The following is a 23,554-nucleotide window of genomic DNA, read 5'->3' on the forward strand; positions in this document are numbered from 1 at the left end:
CAGTTCATTTGCAGATGGCACACACAGCAGCCAAGACTGGTTAGTGGTGAAGGCATTGAATGCTCATGAATGGGGTAACAGTCAAACATGCTGCTTTGCCCTGAATGGTGTCGACCTTCTGCAGTGTTGATGGAGGTGCACTCTTACAGGCAAGTGGAAAGTATTCCATTACATTCCTGACTTGGGCCTTGCAAATGATTAACAGGTGTTGGGGGCGTCCAGAGGTGAGATGCTCACTGCAGGAATACGAGCCTATGACCTGCTCTTGTAGCCACAGTATTTATATGGCTAATCCAGTTGAATTTCTGGTCAAGGATAATCCCCAGGATATTGATAGTGGGAGATTCAGTGATGAGAATGCCACTCAATGTCAAAGGACATGGTTAGATTCTGTCTTGTTGAAAATGGTCATCACATGGCACTTGTGTGGCACGAATCATACTTGCCACTAGTCATCCCAAGCCTGGATATCGGCCAGATCTTGCTGCATTTGAACATATACTCCTTTAGATCCAGTGTGTTTGAAGTGTTAGGACACCATAGAAAATAGCTGGTGAATGGAAAAAGTATTTTCCTGTGGTCAGGGAATTGACTATTTTCTGCACTGTAGCATAGCCCAAGTCATACAATACATTCCAAATTGACAAATTGAAATCTTTATTTTATAAAACAGGTGCTGTTTGTACATAGGTCTAAAGATACCTCATCAATCAGCAACAGATTGCCACACCATAGTGACTTACCTGCATTTGTAATGGAAAGCACCTCCCTTGCCCAACCTTCTTGAATCAGGCCAGGTGCAACTGAAGAGGTAAAGTGAGCCCCCGACTGCAGCAGCGAAATGCAAAAGGACACCCTCTCTTTTTACGGCATTAGTTGCCGTAAAGCAGGTGAATTTAAAGCTCTCATTGAAAGAGAGAAGTCAGTTTCCAAGATAAGTGAATGAAATGTGGGGGTCCTGTTTGGGTCAGGAGAGTATCCTATTAGGAAGGAAGGGGAGGGTCAGGGATCTGCACTGAGAGGGCGTGGTCTGGGTGTTTAAAATAGTCACTCTGAAGTTAGACATGTTTTTTTATCCTTCTAACTCTTTCAAAGTAACTGTGTGTAAAACAGCCAGAAGCATTTGAAATTCACAATTTAAATCACTGTCGAATGGTTCCAGCTCAGCGCAATTGCCAGAAGTACTTGGTCCTTCTGGATAATTGCCAGGTAAACTCTTCCAAGGTAACTTCCATGAGGGATCCCCCAAACCTGACCTGGGGAGCCAGGAAGTTATGGTTCACGGTGTTAAACTTTATTCTTGAAGAGCACGTCGTTTTGATTGAGGGTAGGGTTAAAATTGCAGCATACCTAGAGGGGCAGCATTAAGATGTTGAACAGACTTTGCTCATGCTTATTCTGTCACTTGTTACTTTCTTCCCCTTTATCTCCAAACTCCTTCAATGTGCATGTTGGAACACTTCCTTTAAATACTAGAGTTGAGATTGTGTCATGGAAATCCACTTTGGTCTACTGGCGTTGACCAAGCGAGAAACCCAGATGTAAAGTAAGTGTCCGATTAAAAAGCTTCCTTTGCTGCACTATACTTTATTCCAAGTTTCGGGCAGGCTACAGGCTCCAACCATCTCCCATCATCCCCTGACACACAGTCACAAACTTAAAATGAGGGCTGTACCTCGCAACAAAGAAATTGCAAAGACAAAACTTCTCGATTGTAGTCCATAAAATTTAACAAGTTGTAGCTACATGGGAGAAAAAGAGAAGTGGTCGCTAAAAAAAAAAACCCACAACCAGAGTAAAAATGCAACTAATTCCATTTGATGGCTAGTGACCCACATGCGGCTGTAGCAAGATGACTCGACCTGGTTAGCATGAAGATAATTCCCATAATATTATAAAATATAATGCAGTTAGATTGAACAATAAATTAACTACACAACCTGCATAAGAAAATGGTACAATCAAAGGAATATGGTGAGAGGAGCCAACAAGGTAGATAGATTCCAAGAAGATAGTTAAAACTGTACACTACAAAGTGTTACCTTTCAAGTTGTTCTATGGTTCAGGTTTGTGCGTGCCAATAGACAACACAACTTCAGTTTTTTCAGCGTATCTCAAAATAGCATACGTTTAAGTTGTTGTTTACAATTTAAAGTCATGCCACATACACATCTTCCAATGGCATAACAGTCATTGTAACGCAACCTGTCTACATGACACCCAGCATGGGCCAGAGATTGGGTATTTTTATTCGGCGGAAAGAGAAATGGAAGCAGTGTGCTGCTCAAGCCCTATAAATGCTTCACTTAGTCAGCCTTCTGGTAACTTAGTGGCAATAATTAAATTTTTTACGGGATGTTTAAAAACCTGCTTATCATGATCAGCAAATAAAAATTGTTCCTTCTAAACAGAAATGTATTAATAGAAAGTAGAAAAAATGTTACCAAGTTACAAAAAGAAACATAATATTAACAGGTACAGAACAAAATCTGTTCCTCTTTCAGAACTCTCATCATTCATGAAGTTCCGCTTGTGCTGATGGTTTTTGAAGTCACCGTGTTCAACCGTTCGGGAACTAACTACACAATGAAGTGTATAAGCAATCTATTGTACAAAATGTACATGGTAGAAAGTAAAAAACTCAGTAGAAATCATGAAAAAAGTCTGCCAGCCCAATTTCCCTGCAGTATCAGTGCAGCTAACATGAGACACTTTGCAAAGGTTGCACCAGTAATGTAAACAATCTGCACATGCCTAGAGATATTGCTGATGGGGTGACCACGTATGCCGCATTAAATCGCATTTTTCCAACGCAGGCAGCTTGAAAAACAGAATGTCAAGCTAGTGTATTAAGGACCATATTTTAAGGATGAGGTTAAGGATATTGTGGAGAAAACCACACAATGCCTGACCTAACATGCCTAAAGCCATTATTAAAATGGTAATTATTAAAATGGTAATTGTGAAGCTATCAGTCAAAGTCATGCAAAGTAATAATAGACAAAATAGAGACAAAAATGAATTTTAGCATGGTGAAGTTTCTATTAACCTGATGCAAAGCTGGATTAGTGATCATCATCCCCGGTGAAGACTCTGAACGGAGATTCTTCCCTGTGACATTTTCCTGGTCCCCAGGGGCTGCGAGGACTTTAGGTTGAACAATATTTGAGGGTTCAAGAGAGCCAAACATGCTCTTCCATTCTTCATTCAAATTTGAGTCTTGTTTCACATGTCTTCTTGCTGAAATTGGATATCGAAAGGCAAGATTGAGTTCAGCTATTTAATTATATTCTGAAATCTAATCAACTTTTTTTTTTTTTTAATTCATTCACAGGGTGCGCGCATCGCTGGCTCGGCCAGAACTTACTGCCCATTCCAAATTGGCCTAAAGAAAGTGGCTATGAGCTGCCTTCTTGAACAGTTCATATGGTTTAGGTACACCCATAATGGTTTCAGGAGGAAGATCCAGGATTTTTGCAGTGAAGGAATGGTGATATATTTTGAAATCAGCATTAAGAGTGGCTTGGAGGGGAACGTCCAGGTGGAGGTGTTGCCATATTTCTCCGGCCCTTGTTCTTCCAGATGATAATGATTGTGGGTTTAGAAAGTGCTGCCTAACGTGCCTTGCAGAGTTCCTCCAGTGCATCCTATAGATAGTACACACCACTGCCACAGAATCAGTGGAGGAGGGAGTGAATGTTTGTCGATGGGGTGCTAATCAAGTGGGCTTTGTCCTGGGTGACACCATACTTCTTGTGTTGTTAGAGTTGCTTTCATCTAGGTAAGTGGAGAGTATTCTTTTATACTCCCTACTTGAGCCTTGAAGATGGTGGATTGCCTTTGTGGAGTAGATGACGAGCTGCAAATTCCAAGCCTCTGACCTGCACTTGTAGCCACAGTATTTATGTGGCTCGTCAAGTTCAGGTTCTGGTTCAAGTGTAACCCTTTAGATGTTGATAGTGTGGGATTCAGCAATGGTAATGCCACTGAATGTTACTGGGTGCTGGGTAGATTCCCTCTTATTGGAAATGGTCATTGCCTGGCATTTGTGGATGCAAATGTTACTTGCCAGTCCAAGCCTGGATATTGTCCAGGTCGTGCTGCATTTGGACATGGACTGCTCCAGTTCGAAGTTGCCAAAAATGGTGTCAAATGTTGCAAGCATTTAGAAGTTATGCCAATTCTTGATTCAAACTGGTAACTCATCGGGGCTTTAACCAGAATTTGTGATCTGCTTTTTTCTACTCTGTTTAATAACAATTTGATATATTCTAATTGAGAAAAAAATATTCACACCTAAATTTAACTCAAAATGAACTTGAACCAATTAATTTTATAATGAGGCAAATCTACTTCCATTAAACATGGATTCTGGCACAAATGACTATGTTTACAAATGAAAAAACCAAAAGCAGTCTCCTTTCCAGTGATCAGTCAACGCAAAAACCAAAATCCAAAAATAAAATTCTTTTTTTTTTTAAAAACAGTTCACTGAAAGTTATCAGGGTGACTCCTTGAGGAAGGAAGGACTTGTTTGAAAATATTAATACATTTGCTCAATTTAATTGTTCTTTCCTGAAATTCATTGACATAATTAACGTTGGAGGACACCAAATAGTCTAAGACCTACAAGGTTCTGTTAAAGCCAAATTCCAAAAGATGAATGTAGTTATGGCTGAGCCACAATTATTCCTCATATATTTACAGCTATTTCAGTATTACAAGGCCACTGCACTCAGCAGTTTTACCTTCCCTCTTATGTACAATGTTGGCAAAAATAATGGCATATTTTATGTTAGATGATTTTTATGTTAGATTTTAAATTCAAAGCATCACTGCTTCAAGTAAGGAATAAATTGCACCTGTGGCTTTTCCAGTGTTCCAGTGCAAACGACGCACAGAGTTTTGATGGAAACTTTCCTCTGAAAGAGCATTGTAGTAGTATAAAATCATGTGTATTTATTGTGGAACCCCTACCCATCAATAATGTGGGCTTCAATGGGTATTAACATATTAAAGTGTTTTAAAAGCTAATGAGGATGGAAATGTCAGGAAAAGGGGTCGAAGTGACATTTTATAACATCATCTTTTAAAAGGCCACTAACTATCCACAAAGTGGTGACTTAGCACAAACAGTTTACAAATTGCAAAACTGTTGGGGGTTTCTTGTTCAGTTTCTTAACTAACATTGTTACAGTACAGGACCAAACGCAATGTTCTAAAAATGTGTCTTGAGGCACCCCAGACCACAATTTTGCAGTCAGCAGCAAATGAATGGCACTTGCCCCTGACAGCTCCCAATAAATTTTATGCAAGCTTTTAGCACGGAAATCTCTGGTAATTATTCAGATTTAGTGATTCAGAATTTCACGCTGGCACCTATGTAAGCAAGACAAGCACCAGAAAATATCTTCAAACATATTGAAGAATCCTCATCAACACATGCAGAGTCTAACCTAGGGAAAGAAAGATGGGGTTGATAGAGAGAAAGACAAAGAGAAAGTTAAAAAGAATTCTATCAGTAATTAAATCGGAAACTCCACATTTGTAAATGGCAGTAATTTAGGAATTATCACATTATTAAAAATTCATCTGCAGTGTTTAGTGAGTATCTAGTGGACAAATACTACTTTTTTGAACTCAATCAAAAAGTTGAATCTTTTCAATTCTTTGGCAGCAATTATAGTCTTTCCATAATTACATAATCCTATTATTCCCAATTATAAATAAACAAGAGAAAAAGAGATCCACCTCGTTTATCATCATTTTCTTGTTTTGTCTTAACAAGATCAATGTGTCTTCCAGGAATTCCTAGAGCAGCCAGGTCAATCACACCACTCTGGCTGCTGTCATTCATGTGGCTTTGGTCCACCACATTGGCTTTGGCCTTATTCGACTTTAGCATGAAATCCTTCAGAGCTAATAGCTTGTCTTCATCTGCTTCAGTCATCCCCTACATTAAGAAGATTAATCACATGATAAGTTATTTTATAGAAACCGTTGGAGATTGAGAGCTAGTCTTCATGTAAAGCAGGGTTGGGGGATAATTCGACCAGGGAAAATACAAAATTCAAGCTCCATTTAATATCACACATTCTGTCCTTAAGTAATACGTTGATTTTATATTGTTAATTAACAGAACTTGCATCAATCTGGGAAGTGAGAGTCAGTTGTGTTGCTCTGGAGCACATCGTCCTCCAAGAAGCTCATAAGCTGCAATGTTACCATTGGGGGAAGGAAAAAAAATTACAGTACGACATAATTATGCAAATGGTTTTCCATTAATTTTTTTTAAAATTACTTTATCTTAGTTACAAAGCCAGGGCTCAGAGTGTGGACAGAGGCGAACCCCTAATCCAGCTCCTTGCCTGCTCCAAAAAACAATTCAAATCGAATCAAATTCAGGGTCCCCATAAAGGAGACATACCAGATCTGAGCCAAAAAGCTCAATCTTCGCACAATCTTAGCCAAAAGGCCGAGACTTGATCTTAGCCAAAAGGCCGAGAAGCGATGGTTTCCATTAATAATGTGGACACAGATTTCTGGTGGCGGCCATGGAGTAGGAGGTCGCGTATTTGGTAGCTCCCACTCGTGGTGGGCTTTCTGGACCTTTTCTCCCGACTTTTGTGGAACTTGATCAGAAAAATCGGAGGCGGGTGAGAGAGGACGAATTCCCCCATATGGAGACGTGGATCACAAGTGGTCTTCTAAGAAATAGCCGGGCACAAAAGACACGTGTAGAACCTACAGCACAGGAGAACATGGCAGAGGTGCAGGATGCTGGATTGGCGGCCCAGTGGTCAACGGTACAGATGGTGAAATTCATTCAGGAGAGTTTTGCCAAGCAAAAGCGGGAAGGTTTAGACTCGATTAAGGCATTGCTCGATTGGGTGCAACAGAGGCTAGAAGCCCACGGACTGGTGATCCAGAGGGTGGAAGAGAAGGTGGCCGAGCACGAGGACCAGCTAACCGCGATGGAAGCAGATATGGGACTGATGAGGGACCACCAGCAAAGTCTGCAGGAGAAGGTGGAGGATCTGGAGAACAAGTCCCGCAGGCAGAATCTGAGGATCGTTGGCTTGCTGAAGGACATTGAGAGATCGGACGCATGGGCATACGTGGCGCGGATGTTCGTAAATATTTACGCACCAAACTGGGACGATGCCGAGTTTATGAGGCGGGTGCTAGGAAAGATCCTGGACCTGGACTCGCACAAGCTGATCATTCGAGGATTGGGGGGGGTTTTGGCCCATGGAGGTTCGGACGGCCAAGAGTGAAGGAGTTTTCTTTCTATTCCCATGTCCACAAAGTATACTCCTTTATCGATTTTTTCATCTTCAACAAGGCTTTACTGGCAGTGGTGGTGGATACCGAGTATTCGTCGATTGCTGTGTCAGACCATGCCCCACACTGGGTGGATCTACGGGTGAGCAAGGAGGGTGGTCAGCCCCCGCAATGGAGATTGGACGTAGGATTGTTAACAGATGAGGAGGTTTGCGGGCGTATGAGGGAGGCCATCAGAACTATTTGGAAATAAATGAGTCGGGGAATGTTTGGCAACAACGGTTTGGGAAGTGCTGAAGGCAGTGGTCAGGGGGGGAGCTAATCTCGATACGGGCCCATAAGGAGGTGAGCAAGCAGAGATAGATAGGTTGGTTGGGGAAATACTCCAGGCGGATGGGAGATATCCGGAGGCCCCGGAGGCATGGTTATTGAAGGAGCGGTAGAAACTACAGATGGAGTTTGGTCTGTTATCTACTGGGAATGCGGTGGAGAAATTGAGGAAAGCGATATACGAGTATGGGGAGAAGGCCAGCAGGATGTTTGCACACCAGCTAAGGAAAAGGGAGGCGGCCAGGAAGATAGGAAGGGTGATGGACAGAGGAAGGAATATGGTCTTGGACCCAGCAGGGGTGAATGGGGTGTTTAAGGAGTTTTACAGTCGCCTGTATGAGTCGGAACCCGCAGCTGGGGCGGAGGGGATGAGGCAGTTCTTGAAAGGGTTGGAGTTTCCAAAGGTGGAGGAAGCGTTGGTGGAGGGTTTGGGAGCCCCAATCGAGATTGAAGAAATAGTAGAGGGACTGGAGGCCATGCAGTCAAATCAGGCCCCGGGACCGGAAGGCTACCAAGTGGAATTCTGCAAGATGTTTTCTGGGATGATGGGCCAGCTGATGGGGAGGGCATTTAACGAGGGAAGAGAGCCAGTGTTCTTCCCCCAACAATGACACAGGCCTCGATCTCATTGATCCTGAAGCGGGAGAAGGCTATGCGGGTCATACAGGCCAATCTTCCTATTGAATGTCGATGCCAAACTGTTGGCTAAAATCTTGGCCTCAAGGATAGAAGACTGTGTCCTGGAGGTGATAGGGAAGATCAGATGGGGTTTGTTAAGGGCAGGTAGCTAATGGCCAACGTTAGAAGGCTCTTAAATGTGATCATGATGGCCTCCGAGGGGAGGGAGATGGAGGTAGTGGTCGCTATGGATGCTGAAAAGGCCTTCGGCCGGGTGGAGTGGAATTATTTGTGGGAGGTCGGAACGGTTCAGGTTTGGGCTGGGCTTCATTGACTGGGTTCGGTTGTTGTACCAGGCACCGGTGGAGAGTGTACGAACGAATCGGCTGATGTTGGGCTTCTTTAAACTGCACCGAGGGACAAGGCAAGGATGTCCCCTCTCCACATTGCTGTTTGCTTTGGCCATAGAGCCACTGGTGATGGCGCTAAGAGCATCAAAGGACTGGAAGGGGATAGTTCGGGGGAGGTGGAACACAGGATCTCGCTATACGCAGGCGACCTGCTTCTGTATATTTCCGACACGTTGGGGGGGGGGATGCGGGAGATTATGTGGATCTTAGGGGCATTTGGCCAGTTTTTGGGGTGCAAGTGAGATGTTTGCGATCGAGGCACGGGGATACAGGCAGGGTAGTTTCTAGAACGGGGCTGGGGGAAGGGAAGGTTTCGGATATCTACAAGAGCTTATGGAGTGAGAGGTAATTCAGATAGATGAGCTAAAGCACAAATGGGAAGATGAGCTGGGGCGGGGAGGGGGGAGAAAGAGAGATAGGAGCGGGTCTGTGGGCGGACGCTCTGAGCAGGGTCAACCTGTCCTCATCATGTGCTAGGCTTAGCCAGATACAATTCAAGGTGGTTCACTGGGCACACATGACGGTGGCCCGGATGAGCAAGTTCTTTGGGATAGAGGACAGGTGTGCGAGGTGTGTGGGAGGGCCAGCAAAAGTAAGGCTATTTTCTGTTTAGGGTAGGTGGGATTAGCGAGGGATGGCCTCACGGTAGCATGCGGGGCCTCACGGTAGCATGGTGGTTAGCATCAATGCTTCACAGCTCCAGGGTCCCAGGTTCGATTCCCGGCTGGGTCACTGTCTGTGTGGAGTCTGCACGTCCTCCCCGTGTGTGCGTGGGTTTCCTCCGGGTGCTCCGGTTTCCTCCCACAGTCCAAAGATGTGCGGGTTAGGTGGATTGGCCATGCTAAATTGCCCGTAGTGTAAGGTTAATGGGGGGATTGTTGGGATACGGGTTACGTGGGTTTAAGTAGGGTGATCATTGTTCGGCACAACATCGAGGGCCGAAGGGCCTGTTCTGTGCTGTACTGTTCTATGTTCTATGTTTTTTGCACTATGTTTACATTTGTATTTGTACTGTTGTTATTATTATAAAATTATAAATACCTGAATAAAATGTTATACAAAAAAATAATGTGGACACAAGGACTTGTAATGGGAAAGGTTAAGAACAATATATGCAGTTGAACAATTTCTAATACAGAAACTGATAAAATTCTTAATGCTTTAGGTTGCTATAAAACTAAACTAAATTAAGCACAATTTACAGTGGTAACACTGTGGGTTTCTGTGGGCCAGTAACAATATGAAATAAATCCATGTAGCTCAGAAAGAAAAGTTTCATACGGTGATAACTTAGGGCAGCACGGTAGCATTGTGGATAGCACAATTGCTTCTCAGCTCCAGGGTCCCAGGTTCAATTCCGGCTTGGGTCACTGTTTGTGCGGAGTCTGCACATCCTCCACGTGTGTGCGTGGGTTTCCTCCGGGAGCCCCGGTTTCCTCCCACAGTCCAAAAGATGTGGTTAGGTGGATTGGCCATGATAAATTGCCCTTAGTGTCCAAAATTGCCCTTAGTGTTGGGTGGGGTTACTGGGTTATGGGGATAGGGTGGAGGTGTTGACCTTGGGTAGGGTGCTCTTTCCAAGAGCCGGGGCAGACTCGATGGGCCGAATGGCCTCCTTCTGCACTGTAAATTCTATGATAATCTATGATAACATAGCAATGTTTTGGAAATGAAAATATTGCCTCAATTAAGTGACTCTTGTAAAACATGCAATTAGCTTTCTCACTGTATTTCTTGGAACAAATAACTTCTACAACTCCCATTCTCATGTGAATTTATCGAGTTTATACCGTTCCACGTACAATTAATTAACTGGTCAACTGCTGGATAAGAAGCTGCTCAGAATTTTAGATGATAAACCAGAGTCAATTCGGCCAAATCTGTATTCCTGTACTGTCCTCGGAATGACCACTTCGAAGAAGTTTGGCTCTTCCCTCTGATGGCCTTGTTCACCTTCACTGCTTTCTATTTCCTTTCTCACATTCGATCAGGTAGCGACCAAAATTTGCTTTTACAGTCACATCATCTTCCTCAGCAACTGTTTCCTACTCCAGCTTATTTCACATGGATCCCAACTTAAGTTTCAACCTCCATATTTCGGATCCATCAACAATTAGCAATGTTCCTTAGACAGTCGGCGTTCCTTGAACTGTTCTCACTGAATCCCGAGATCCTTATTCGATTGCACATGTACACTTCACATAGAAACATAGAATTTGAGATTGCAAAGGAAGGCCATTAGGCCCATCGAGTCTGCGCCTGCCTTTGGAAAGAGCATCCTACTTAAGCCCACGCCTCCACCCTATCCCCCGTAAACCCAGTAACCCGACCCAACCTTTCAGACACTAAGGGGTAATTTAACATAGTCAATCCACCTAATCTGCACATCGTTGGACTGTGGGAGGAAACTGCAGCAGGCACAGGGAGAAAGTGCCTGCTGCACTCAGACAGTCATCCGAGGCTGGAATTGAACCCGGGTCCCTGGAGCTAAGGTATCATTGCTCGCCACTGTGCCACCCCTAACTCTCCAAAGTTGCCTCTCTCTAAAGTTGTCCAGGTCCACAATGTAATATCATCTATTGCTTCATCTGATTCTTGAACAAAAACATCTATTCTTCGTTTCAGTGTGCAGGATATAAAGCTTCAAAAACTCCATCCAGCAGATCCTTTTCTCCCCCATCACTTCCGTCTGACCCCATCCTTTCTTCCAGTCTCACCCCGTGCAGTGTATTCGCAGCCTTACCCTCTCCAACTCTGAACGTGTCCTGAACAAAGGTCTCCGTTTCATCCCCTTATGCCTGCACCTTAATGACGTAATGCTGACTCCTTTGCCAGTCTTCAGCAGTCTCCCTCTATCTGGACCCCACACCCTGATTTTGTATCATCTCTAGATCTTTTCAGTGAGAACCCTCAGTGTGACACCAGCCATCTCAATTTATCCGCTTCCTTCACTCTCTAAATTTGCAGCACTCCAATCTCATTAGATTCAACCTTAACATTTCACCAAACGTGATCAGGATGGGTGCTGTTTTTGCCTGGCAAACCAATCTCTACCTTGTAGAGACTAAATATCAATTCTCCAACATTTCCCCCTACCTGCACTGGACCATGACCCACCCAATATCAAGACATCCTTTCCAGGACTGTGAATGGCTTCAATACCACTGGAAATCTTCCCGCCACAGTCTCCAATTGCATATTTCACAAACCAACATTTCTACCTCCTTCACAAAATCGAGAAACAGCCTGTCCATGTGTCACTGAACTCTTCCTATCTCATTTTCTTTCTCCCCTTGTCCAGTCTCTTCCCACCTACATCTGAATGTTTCAATGTCTTCAAGCACTTTTAACAGTATCCAGTTTCTTGGCCCAAACTGCCTCCTCTTTACCAAGGATATCCAAATCAAAGTTGGTGTGAAAACTCTTCTTCCGTGAATGGAGACCCAACTCTCCCTATCTGCTACCACCCTCCTCAGACTGGATAAACTTGTTTTTGTAACACCTCCTTAAACTTCACTCACGTCCTCCAAATAAAAAGGTGTTGCTGTGGGAATTTACATGCTTTGTCTGGCTTTTTGTGAGATGTGTCAATATTTCTTCATTCCAGCCCTGCATATCAGGCCTCCTCTCCTCTTTTCTGATACACTGATGACTATATTGGTGCTGTTTCTTGCACTCGCCAGAAACTGGAAAATGTAATAATCCACTTTGCTTCCAATTTCCAACCTTCTCTCACTTTTACAGATGCACCATAGAAAACTTCCTATCTGGCATCACAGCCTGGTATGCAACTGCTCGGTCCAAGACCGTAAGAAATTACAGAGAATCGTGAGCACTGCCCAGTCCATCACACTAACCCACCTCCCATCCACTGACTGTCTACAGCTCCCACTGCCTTGAGAAAGTGGGAGTCAAAGACCCCTCCCACCTGGCTTATTCACTCTTCCACCTTCTTCCATCGGGCAGGACACACAAAAGTCTGAGAACACGCACTAAAAGATTCAAAAACAGCTTCTTTTTTTATAAATTTTGTGTACCCAATTAATTTTTTCCAACTAAAGGGCAATTTAACGTGACCAATCCACCTAGCCCGCACATCTTTGGGTTGTGGGGGTGAAACCCACACAAACACGGGGAGAATGTGCAAACTCAACACGGACAGTGACCCAGAGCCGGGATCGAACCTGGGACCTCAGCGCCGTGAGGCTGCAGGGCTAACCCACTGCCCCACCGTGCTGCCCCCACAAACAGCTTTTTCCCCGCTGTTACCAGATTCCTAAAGGACCCTTTTACGGACTGATCTGATCTCTTCACACATCTTCTCTATTGAGTAATATTACATTCCTGTATGTTTCACCTGATGCCTGTGTCTATGTATTTATATTGTGCATTTTATGTTTACCCTATGTATTTTCTTTTAATGTATGGAAAGATCTGTCTGAACTGTACACAGAACAATACTTTTCACTGTACCTCGGCACACGTGACAATAAACAAATCCAATCCAATCCATACATGATCCATCTCGGACTCTTCCCTTCAGTGGGTTTTCCACATTCCTGTTGATTCACTATAAACTCACCAACTCTCCAGCTATCTTGCTTACATTTCCTCACACATGGATCCCTGGACAGACTCTCTTCTAATCACCTAGTTTCTTCATCTGTTCCATTGATTAATGCTTCCATTCTAAAGCTTCTGATCAGTCTTCTGGTACCCTCAGTCGAGGATTACCTCACCCCCACTGTGGCTAACAGGGCTCTTGTGCGCATCCATTCCATTTAGTGCATTTTACTCTCATCCACTTTATCCTTCCAGAGTCAGGATAGGTTTCCCAATGTCTTCACCTTCCATCCCACCAGCATCCATATTCAAAAGGATCATTTACCGTCATTCCCACCATCGAGTGAAATGCCACCACCAAACATATTTTCCCCTCCCCTTTAGAACATAGTGTATCCAGAAGGTGTACCTGAGCAAGACACCCTCCATGTTCAAGTGAAGGCAAGCATCCAGCAGAGGGCAGCAAAGCGGAGCCGCTGATTGGCTGTTGCGGGGAAAATTTGCATCAGTGCATTGAGGTCACTGTATCCAGAACGTGTACCTGAGCAAGACACCCTCCGTGTTCAAGTGAAGGAAAGCATCCATTTGAGGGCAGCAGAGCGGAGCCGCTGATTGGTTGTTGTGGGGAAAATTTGCACCCGTGCATTGCGGTCACTGTATCCAGAAGGTGGTTTGTGGAGGAGATGTTGTCAAGTGACAGTTGCCTCCAAGGTGCACAGGTCAGGGATGTCTCAAATCGGCTGCAGAACATTCTGAAGGGGGAGGGTGAACAGCCAGTTGACGTGGTGCATATAGGCACCAATGATATAGGTAAAAAAACGAATTGAGGTCCTACAAGCAGAATTTAGGGAGTTAGGAGCCAAGTTAAAAAGTCGGACCTCAGAGGTAGTAATCTCAGAATTACTACCAGTGCCATGTGGTAGTCAGAGTAGAAATGAAAGAATAGGCAGGATGAATGTGTGGCTTGAGAGATGGCGTAGGAGGGAGGGGTTCAGATTTTTGGGACATTGGGACCGGTTCTGGGGGAGGTGGGACGACTACAAATTGGACGGTCTGCACCTGGGCTGGACTGGAACAAATGTCCTTGGGGGTGCTTTTGCTAACGCTGTTGGGGAGGTTTTAAACTAATGTGGCAGGGGGATGGGAGGAGGTTAGTGGACAGTAAGGAAGTAGTAACTAAAGCCTGTAAGGAACTAGATCATGAAGTCAGCGAGACCAAGGAGAAGAGTAGGCAGGGAGCAGATGATAAACGCAAAGGAACTGGTGGTCTGACGTGCATTTGTTTTAATGCAAGAAGTGTAGTAGGTAAGGCAGATGAACTTAGGGCTTGGATTAATACCTAGGAGTATGATGTTATTGCTATTACTGAGACTTGGTTGAGGGAAGGGCATGATTGGCAACTAAATATCCGAGGATATCGATGCTTCAGGCGGGATAGAGACGGAGGTAAATGGGGTGGAGGAGTTGTATTACTGGTCAGAGAGGATATCACAGCTGTGCTGAAGGAGGGCACTATGGAGGACCCGAGCAGTGAGGCGACATGGGCAGAGCTCAGAAATAGGAAAGGTGCAGCAATAATGTTGGGGCTGTACTACAGACCTCCCAACAGCGAGCATGTGATAGAGGTACCAATATGTAAACAGATTATGGAAATATGTAGGAGCAACAAAGTGGTGGTGGTAGGAGATTTTAATTTTCCCAACATTGACTGGGATACACTTAGTGTCAAAGGTCTAGATGAGCAGAATTTGTAAGCAGCATCCAGGAGGGTTTTCTAGAGCAGTATGTAAATAGTCCAACTCGGGAAGGAGCCATACTGGACCTGTTGTTGGGGAATGTTGAAGTTTCAGTCGGGGATTACTTTGGGAATAGTGATCACAATTCCGTAAGTTTTAGAATACTCATGGACAAAGATGAGAGTGGTCCTAAAGGAGGAGTGCTAAATTGGGGGAAGTCCAACTATAGCAAAATTCGGCAGGAGCTGGGGAATGTGGATTGGGAGCAGCTGTTTGAAGGCATATCCACATTTGATATGTGGGAGGCTTTTAAAGAGAGGTTGATTAGAGTGCAGGACAGACATGTCCCTGTGAAAATGAGGGATAGAAATGGCAAGATTAGGGAACCATGGATGACAGGTGGAATTGTGAGACTAGCTAAGAGGAAAAAGGAAGGTCTAGGCGACTGAAGACAGACGAAGCTTTGGAAGAATATCGGGAATGTAGGATCAATCTGAAACGAGGAATCAAGAGGGCTAAAAGGGGTCATGAAATATCTTCAGCAAACAGGGTTAAGGAAAATCCCAAAGCCTTTTATTCATATATAAGGAGCAAGAGGGTAACTAGAGAAAGGGTTGGCCCACTCAAGGACAAAAGGAGGAAAGTTATGAATGGAGTCAGAGAAAATGGGTGATTTTCTTAACGAGTACTTTGCATCGGTATTCACCGAGGAGAGGGACATGACGGATGTTGAGGTTAGGGATAGATGTTTGATTACTCCAGGTCAAGTCGGCATAAGGAGGGAGGATGTGTTGGGTCTTCTAAAAGGCATTAAGGCGGACAAGTCCCCAGGTCTGGATGGGATCTATCCCAGGTTACCGAGGGAAGTGAGAGAGGAAATAGCTGGGGCCTTAGCAGATACCTTTGCAGCATCCTTGAACACGGGTGAAGTACCAGAGGACTGGAGAATTGCTAACGTTGTCCCCTTGTTTAAGTAGTGTAGCAGGGATAATTCAGATAATTATAAACCAGTGAGCCTGACATCCGTGGTAGGAAAGCTGCTGGAGAAGATACCGAGGGATGGGATCTATTCCCATTTATTCAAAGATGTGCAGGTTAGGTGGATTGGCCATGCTAAATTGCCCTTAGTGTCCAAAATAGCCCTTCGTGTTGGTTGAGTGGCTTTACTGGGTTATGGGGATAGGGTGGTGTGGCTTGGATAGGGTGCTCTTTCTAAGAGCCGGTGCAGACTCGATGGGCCAAATGGCCTCCTTCTGCACTGTAAATTATATGATTCTATAATTCTATGATTTGGAAGAAAATGGGCTTATCAGTGATAGGCAACATGGTTTTGTGCAGGGAAGGTCATGTCTTACCAACTTAATATAATTCTTTGAGGAAGTGACAAAGTTGATTGATGAGGGAAGGGCTGTAGATGTCATATACATGGACTTCAGCAAGGCATTTGATAAGGTTCCCATGGTCAGCTGATGGAGAAAGTGAAGTCTCATGGGGTCCAGGGTCTACTAGCTAGATGGATAAAGAACTGGCTGGGCAACAGGAGACAGAGAGTAGTAGTGGAAGGGAGTTTCTCAAAATGGAGAACTGTGACCAGTGGTGTTCCACAGGCATCTGTGCTGGGACCACTGTTGTTTGTGATATACATAAATGATCTGGAAGAAGGTACAGGTGGTCTGATTATCAAGTTTGCAGCTGACACTAAGATTGGTGGAGTAGTAGATAGTGAAGGGGACTATCAGAGAATACAGCAGAATATAGATAGATTGGAGAGTTGGGTGGAGAAATGGCAGATGGAGTTCAATCCGGGCAAATGCGAGGTGATGCATTTTGGAAGATCTAATTCAAGAGCTAACTATATGGTAAATGAAAAAGCCCTGGGAAAAATTGATGTGCAGAGAGATCTGGGTGTTCAGGTCCATTGTACCCTGAAGGTGGCTGTACAGGTCGATAGAGTGGTCAAGAAGGCATACGGCATGCTTTCCTTCATCCGAAGGGGTATTGAATACAAGAGTTGGCAGGTCATGTTACAGTTGTATAAGACTTTGGTTCGGCCACATTTGGAATACTGCGTATTGTTCTGGTCGCCACATTACCAAAAAGATGTGGATGCTTTGGAAAAGGTGCAGAGGAGGTTCACCAGGATGTTGCCTGGTATGGAGAGCGCTAGCTATTAAGAGAGGTTGAGTAGATTAGGATTATTTTCATAAGAAAGACAGAGGTTGAGGGGGGACATCATTGAGGTCTACAAAATCATGACGGGTATAGACAGGGTGGATAGCAAGAAGCTTTTTCCCCCCCCAGAGTGGACTCAATTACTAGGGGTCATGAGTTCAAGGTGATAGGGGAAAGGTTTAAGGGAGATATGCATGGAAAGTTCTTTACGCAGAGGGTGGTGGGAGCCTGGAATGCATTGCCGGCAGAGATGGTAGAGGCAGGCACGATAGCGTCATTTAAGATGTATCTAGACAGATACATGAATGGGCAGGGAGCAGAGGGATACAGATCCTTAGAAAATAAGCGACAGTTTTAGATAGATTATCTGGATCGGCGCAGGCTTGGAGAGCCGAAGGGCCTGTTCCTGTGCTGTCATTTTCCTTTGTTCTTCTTTGTTTATATAACATACAGTGCAGAAGGAGGCCATTCGGCCTATCGAGCATGCACCGACCCACCCAAGCCCTCACTTCCACCCTATCCCCGTACCCCAATAACCCCTCCTAACCTTTTTGGTCACTAAGGGCAATTTATCATGGCCAATCCACCTAACTTGTACGTCTTTGGACTGTGGGAGGAAACCAGAGCACCCGGAGGAAACCCACGCAGACATGGGGAGAACATGCAGACTCTGCACAGACAGTGACCCAGCATGGAATCGAACCTGGGACCCTGGTGCTGTGAAGCCATACTGCTATCCATTTGTGCTACTGTGCTGCCCTGGCAGCTAAGGGGCAGATCCAGGTACTTTTTTAAAAAATGAGTTTAGGGTCTCTGCCTCCAGCACTAACTTGGGCAGCAAATTCCAGACACCCACCACCCTCTGCAGAAAGTTTTTCCTCATATCCTTCTGCATAGCAGACTATAACTAGCTTGAATCTATGATGCCTGATTTTGAACACTCTGCCAAGGGAAACAGGTTCCTCCTGTCTACTCTATCTCCACCTCTAACAATTTTGTATACCTCAATCATGCCTTTCTCAACCTTCTCTATTCCAAGCCAAACAACCCCAACCTCTCCACGTAGCTACAATTTTCCAGCCCTGGCAACAGTCTGCTAAATCTTCCCTGCACGCGTTCCAGAGCAATTACATTCTTCCTTTTTTTTTTAAACTGAGAGTACCCAATTCATTTTTTCCATTTAAGGGGCAATTTAGCGTGTTCAATCTGCCTACCTTGCACATCTTTGGGTTATGGGGGCAAAACCCACGCAAACACGGGGAGAATGTGCAAACTCCACACGGACAGTGACCCAGAGCTGGGATCGAACCTGGGACTTCAGCGCCGTGAGACTGCAGTGCTAACCACTGCGCCACCGTGCTGCCCACCATTACATCCTGCCTGTGACATGGTGACCAGAACTGTACACAATACCCCAATTATGGCCTTGCCTGTGTTTTATACAATTCTATCATTATATCTCTACTTTTGTATTCTATACCTCTTGTCAGTGAAGGAGAGCATTCCATATGCCTTTACAAACTTATCTATCTGTACTGCTACCTTTAGGGACTTGTGCACTTACACGCCAATATCTCTCAGTTCATCTACCATCACCCCATCCCCCAAAGCCAAGGGTGACACGTGGCACAGTGGTTAGCACTGCTGCCTCAAGGCAGTGAGAACCTGGGTTCGATCCCAGCCCCGGGTCACTGATCGTGTGGAGTTTGCACATTCTTCAAAGAGACCATTCCTTCCACAATACCCAGGTCCAGTCCTCAATATTCTTCACAATGCCTCCTACTTCTGCAGCACATTTCCATGCAAGCACAGAAAATGCAAAACTTCCCCTTTTACCTCCTCATTATCTATGGCCCAAAGGGAAATAACTTTCTTGTATCCCTTTTAATTTGAGTATTACTGAATGATATATGATTAAGCTTTCCATCTTGCATTCATCAGGACAGACAAGAATATCGAATTTCAAAAGGAAGTTATACTGCATGAGAAAAGCATGCTGATTGATTGACTTTTTTTAAAATTTAAGTTTAATCAAAAGCTTAATGGATAACTGTTCCCTCATGCAATGCCTTGACCAGAGTTGAATTGCCAACCAACCAATCAGCAGCCTTTTCACATGCAGTACAAATTTTTGTTCCCTTTAAATTTAGTATTCTTGCATCTGTCCTCAAGAGTGCCAAACAAAAAGCTCTGACATCATACCAGCGTTTTGCACTACCAAGCAAATACATTTCATTTTAGTATACTATTCACAGAATCACAGAATTGTTATAGCGCAGGAGGCCATTCAGTTCATTGAGCGGCGTTCTCTTAATGAGCATTATGACTGAGTGCCATTCTCCTGCCATTTCCCTGTAGCACTATGTTGTTTCTGTTGACTTGTCACCACCACGTCACCACCATATTTCCAGGCAGTGCACTCCAGATCCGAACCACTCGCTCTGTGAAAAACATTGTTTCTCACATCGTATTTTTAAAATAAATTTTATGAAATATGGGTGTGCTGAGTGAGCATTTATTGCCCATCTGGGCTGGTTTAGCACACTGGGCTAAATTGTTGGCTTTTAAAGCAGACCAAGCAGGCCAGCAGCACGGTTCAATTCCCGTACCAGCCTCCCCGAACAGGCGCCGGAATGTGGTGACTAGGGGCTTTTCACAGTAACTTCATTGAAGCCTACTCGTGACAATAAACGATTTTCATTTCATCTTTAATTGCGCTTCAGAAGTTGGTGGTGAGCAGCTTTCTTAAATTTTTGCAATCCCTTTGATTTGATCCTCCCAGACTGTGGGAGTGAGTTTCAGGATTTTGACCCAGTAACAGCGAAATATTTCCAAGTCAGGATGGTAAGTGACTTAAGGGCCTTGCAGGTGGTGGTGGTGTTCCCATGTTCCTGCTGACCTCGTAATCGTCCTGGATTTGGAAGGTGCAGCCGAAGGGACGTTGCTAAGTTCCTGCAGTGCATCTTGTAGATGGTACACATTGCAGCCACCGTTTGTCGGTAGCGCAGGAAGTGAATGTTTGTGGAAGAGATATCAATCAAGCAGGCCGAGCTTCTTGAGTGTTCTTTGAACTGCACTCATTCAGCCAAGTGCGAATATTCCATCACACTCCTGATTTGTGCCTTGTACAGAGGACAGGCTCTGGGGAGTCAGGAGGTGAGTTGCTTGCTGCAGGATTCCAAGTCGTTGTAGCCACAGTATTATATGGCGAACCAGCTGAGAAAGCTTACAGCTACAAGGGAGAAGGCCCAGGTAAAGGATAGCAGAGGCAGACTGGTAGCCAAACCAAAAAAGGTCATCTAAGCATTTGAGGCCTTCTATTGGGGACTGTACACCTCTGAGCCAATGGGGATTGTACACCTCTTGAGCCCCCCAACGGGGACTCTGGGATGAAATGGTTACCCAATGGACTGGGCATGCCAGTCATGGGGGACGATAGGCAGAGAAAGCTCGAAGCACCAATAGGACTGGGTGAGGTCATGGAGAGCATCAACTCCATGCAGGTGGGGAAGACTGCAAATACAAAATATATGCAGTCTATACAAAATTCACACCGGCTCTGGCCCCGCACCCAAAGGAGACGTGCGCAGACTCGTTAGCACGGGGCTCCATGCTTCCTACACTAACACAGGCCACCATATCGCTGATACCCAAGACCCAACGGAATGCAGATCATTTAGACCCATTTCGCTGCTTAACGTAGATGCAAAAATACTCATGAAAGTCCTGGTCAAGAGACTGGAAAACTGTATACCAGAAGTGGTCGCAGAGGACCAGACATCCTTTATCAAGGATGGACAGCTAACTGCAAACATCAGACGGCTGCTGAACCTGATACTAACCCCATCCAGGGAGAACAGCAGAGGTGATCGTCTCCCTGAATGCAGAAAAGGCCTTCAACAGAGTCGATTGGAAGTACCTCAGAGGTACTGGAGCGATTTGGGCTAGGGACAGGGTTCACTTTGTGGGTGAAACCAGTACAAAACCCCTAAGGCGAGCGTTCTGACCAACATCACCAGTTCTGAATACTTCCAGTTGCACAGGGGCACCAGGCAACGATGCCCGTTGTCCCCGCTCCTGTTCACCCTGGCAATTGAACACCTGGTGATCGCTCTGCGAGACGCAAAAGGCTGAAGGGGTATCTGAAGAGGAGGCAGAGAGCACAGTCTCGGTCTATGCAGATGACCTGCTCCTGTACATCTCGGACCCGCGGAAAGGCTTGAAGGAAATCATGAAGCTCATGGAAGAGTTTGTGGCCTTCTCGGGCTACAAACTCAACCTGGGCAACAGCGAGATATACCCGGTGAACCCAAAATTGGGGGGGGGCTGGAGGGTCTACCCTTCAAACTAGCCCAAAACAAATTCCACTATCTGGGGATTCAGATAGCCCACAACTGGACACGGATCCACAAATGGAATCCAACCAATCTGGCGGAGGAAGGTGAAAAGGACCTGCAGAGATGGAATGCACTCCCGCTCTCCCTAGCAGATGATCAAGATGAATGTACTCCCAAGCCTCTTCCTGTTTAGATCCATACATATCTCCATACAGATCTTCATCCCCAAGGCATCTTTTCCAAGGAATAGTTAAAATTATTATGGTGTGGGGGGGGGGGGGGGGGGGGGGGGGGGTGGAAAGAGGAAGAGAAGAGAAAATCAAGAATCCCCAAAACTACAGTGCAGAGGAGAAGAACATGGGTGGCCTGGCCCTTCCGAACCTGCAATACTACGACTGGGCAGCCACAGCCGAGACAGCGAGGGATAGGTAAGGGAGCTGAGCAAGGAATGGGTGAAAATGGAGTCCTAGCCACGACGCGCTCCCATCCATTCCACCCCACTCCCGGCAAAGTACCAATCTAGCCCAGTGGTGGTAGCTACGTTAAAAATTGGTAACTAGATGAGACAGCACTTCTGCTTAACTGGGGTGTCCACCATGGCCCCCATCTGCAGTAACCACAAGTGGAGTCAGGACTGGGGGGGGGGGGGGGGGGAGGACGACGCTAGCGGTTAGTGAGTTCTACATGGGGGACAGACTTCCAACCCTGGACATGCTGAGGGAAAAACTGGAGCTACCGAATGGACAGGAGCTCTGACAGTTACAAATCAAAAAGTTTATCCACAAAGAGACGACAATGTACCCTAGGGCCCCAAGAGACACAATGCTAGAGGAACTGCTGGAGGCAGATTGCATGGAGAAGGGGAACTGTGGGGACATTTACGGACAACTGTTAGAAAGGGCGAGGATACCATTAGATGAGCAAGACAGAAATGGGAGGACAAACTAGAGACGGAACTAGAGTGGGGACTCCGGAGCAAAGCACTGAGCAGGGCCAACTCCAACTCCTGTGCAAGGCTAAGCCTCATAAAGTGATGCAAAGAGCACACCTAACCAGAACCCAAATGAACAGGTTTTCCCCGGAACATAGAACAGTACAGCACAGAACAGGCCCTTCGGCTCTCAATGTTGTGCCGAGCAATGATCACCCTACTCAAACCCACGTAGCCACCCTATACCCGTAACCCAACAACCCCCCCTTAACCTTACGTTTTTAGGACACTACGGGCAATTTAGCATGGCCAATCCACCTAACCCGCACATCTTTGGACTGTGGGAGGAAACCGGAGCACCCGGACGAAACCCACGCATACACGGGGAGGACGTGCAGACTCCACACAGACAGTGACCCAGCCGGGAATCGAACCTGGGACCCTGGAGCTGTGAAGCATTTATGCTAACCACCATGCTACCGTGCTCCCGGAAGTGGAGGACAAATGTGAACAGTCCAATGGTGGCCCGGCCAACCACGCCCACATGTTCTGGGCCTTTTCCCAAACTTGTCAGGTTCTGGACAGCTTTGTCCAAGGTTGTAGGGTGAGGGTGGAGCCGTGCCCAAGAGTGGCAGTCTTCGGGGTTTCAGACACCCTTGCTGTTGCTTTCTTAATCGCACGATGGGGAATGCTGCTCGGCTGGCGATCAGCAGCACCACCCACATCTGTGGACTGGCTGGCAGACCAGTCGGAATTTCTCCATCTGGAGAAGATCAAACACACCATCCGAGGGTCGAATGAGGGCTTCCACAAAGCGTAGGAGCTATTCATCAGCCTGTTCCGAGATTTGTTCTCAACCAATAGCGGATAGGAAGGGGGCTGAGGCTAGTGAGGGCAGACAGGACAAAAAATAGCAGATAGGAACAAGGTGGGGGCAGCAAGGGAGGGTCCCAGGGCAACATCAGGGGGGGGGCGGAAGACACAGAAAAGACCGAGGAGGCTCCCCACAAATCCATAGGGTTAAGAGTAATCCAAAACTAAAAAGAGGGCCTACAGCATCTACAAAGGAAGAAAGGGCCCCATGTTGGAGCCCGACCAACAAAGGGAGGGGCGGGGGAATGGCCGACGAAAGGGGGACAGATAAATTGTACATACAAACAGTCTTGCTCACCT

The 23,554-nt window shown here is 45.6% G+C and overlaps 1 protein-coding gene across 1 annotated transcript in view; it reads right to left on the bottom strand.

Annotated features, from left to right (window-relative positions):
- The window catches only part of pik3r4 (phosphoinositide-3-kinase, regulatory subunit 4), a 104,535-nt gene that overhangs the window by 53,872 nt on the left and 27,109 nt on the right, over positions 1–23,554 (bottom strand). The window contains exons 9-10 of the mRNA XM_038796378.1: positions 5,752–5,953; positions 3,050–3,240 (exon numbers count right to left, since the gene is read on the bottom strand). Of these exons, the coding sequence (XP_038652306.1) occupies positions 3,050–3,240; positions 5,752–5,953 (393 nt within the window). The remainder of the gene's footprint in view (positions 1–3,049; positions 3,241–5,751; positions 5,954–23,554) is intronic.

The sequence above is a fragment of the Scyliorhinus canicula genome, chromosome 5 (genome assembly GCF_902713615.1).
Source record: "Scyliorhinus canicula chromosome 5, sScyCan1.1, whole genome shotgun sequence".
Classification (NCBI taxonomy): domain Eukaryota; kingdom Metazoa; phylum Chordata; class Chondrichthyes; order Carcharhiniformes; family Scyliorhinidae; genus Scyliorhinus; species Scyliorhinus canicula.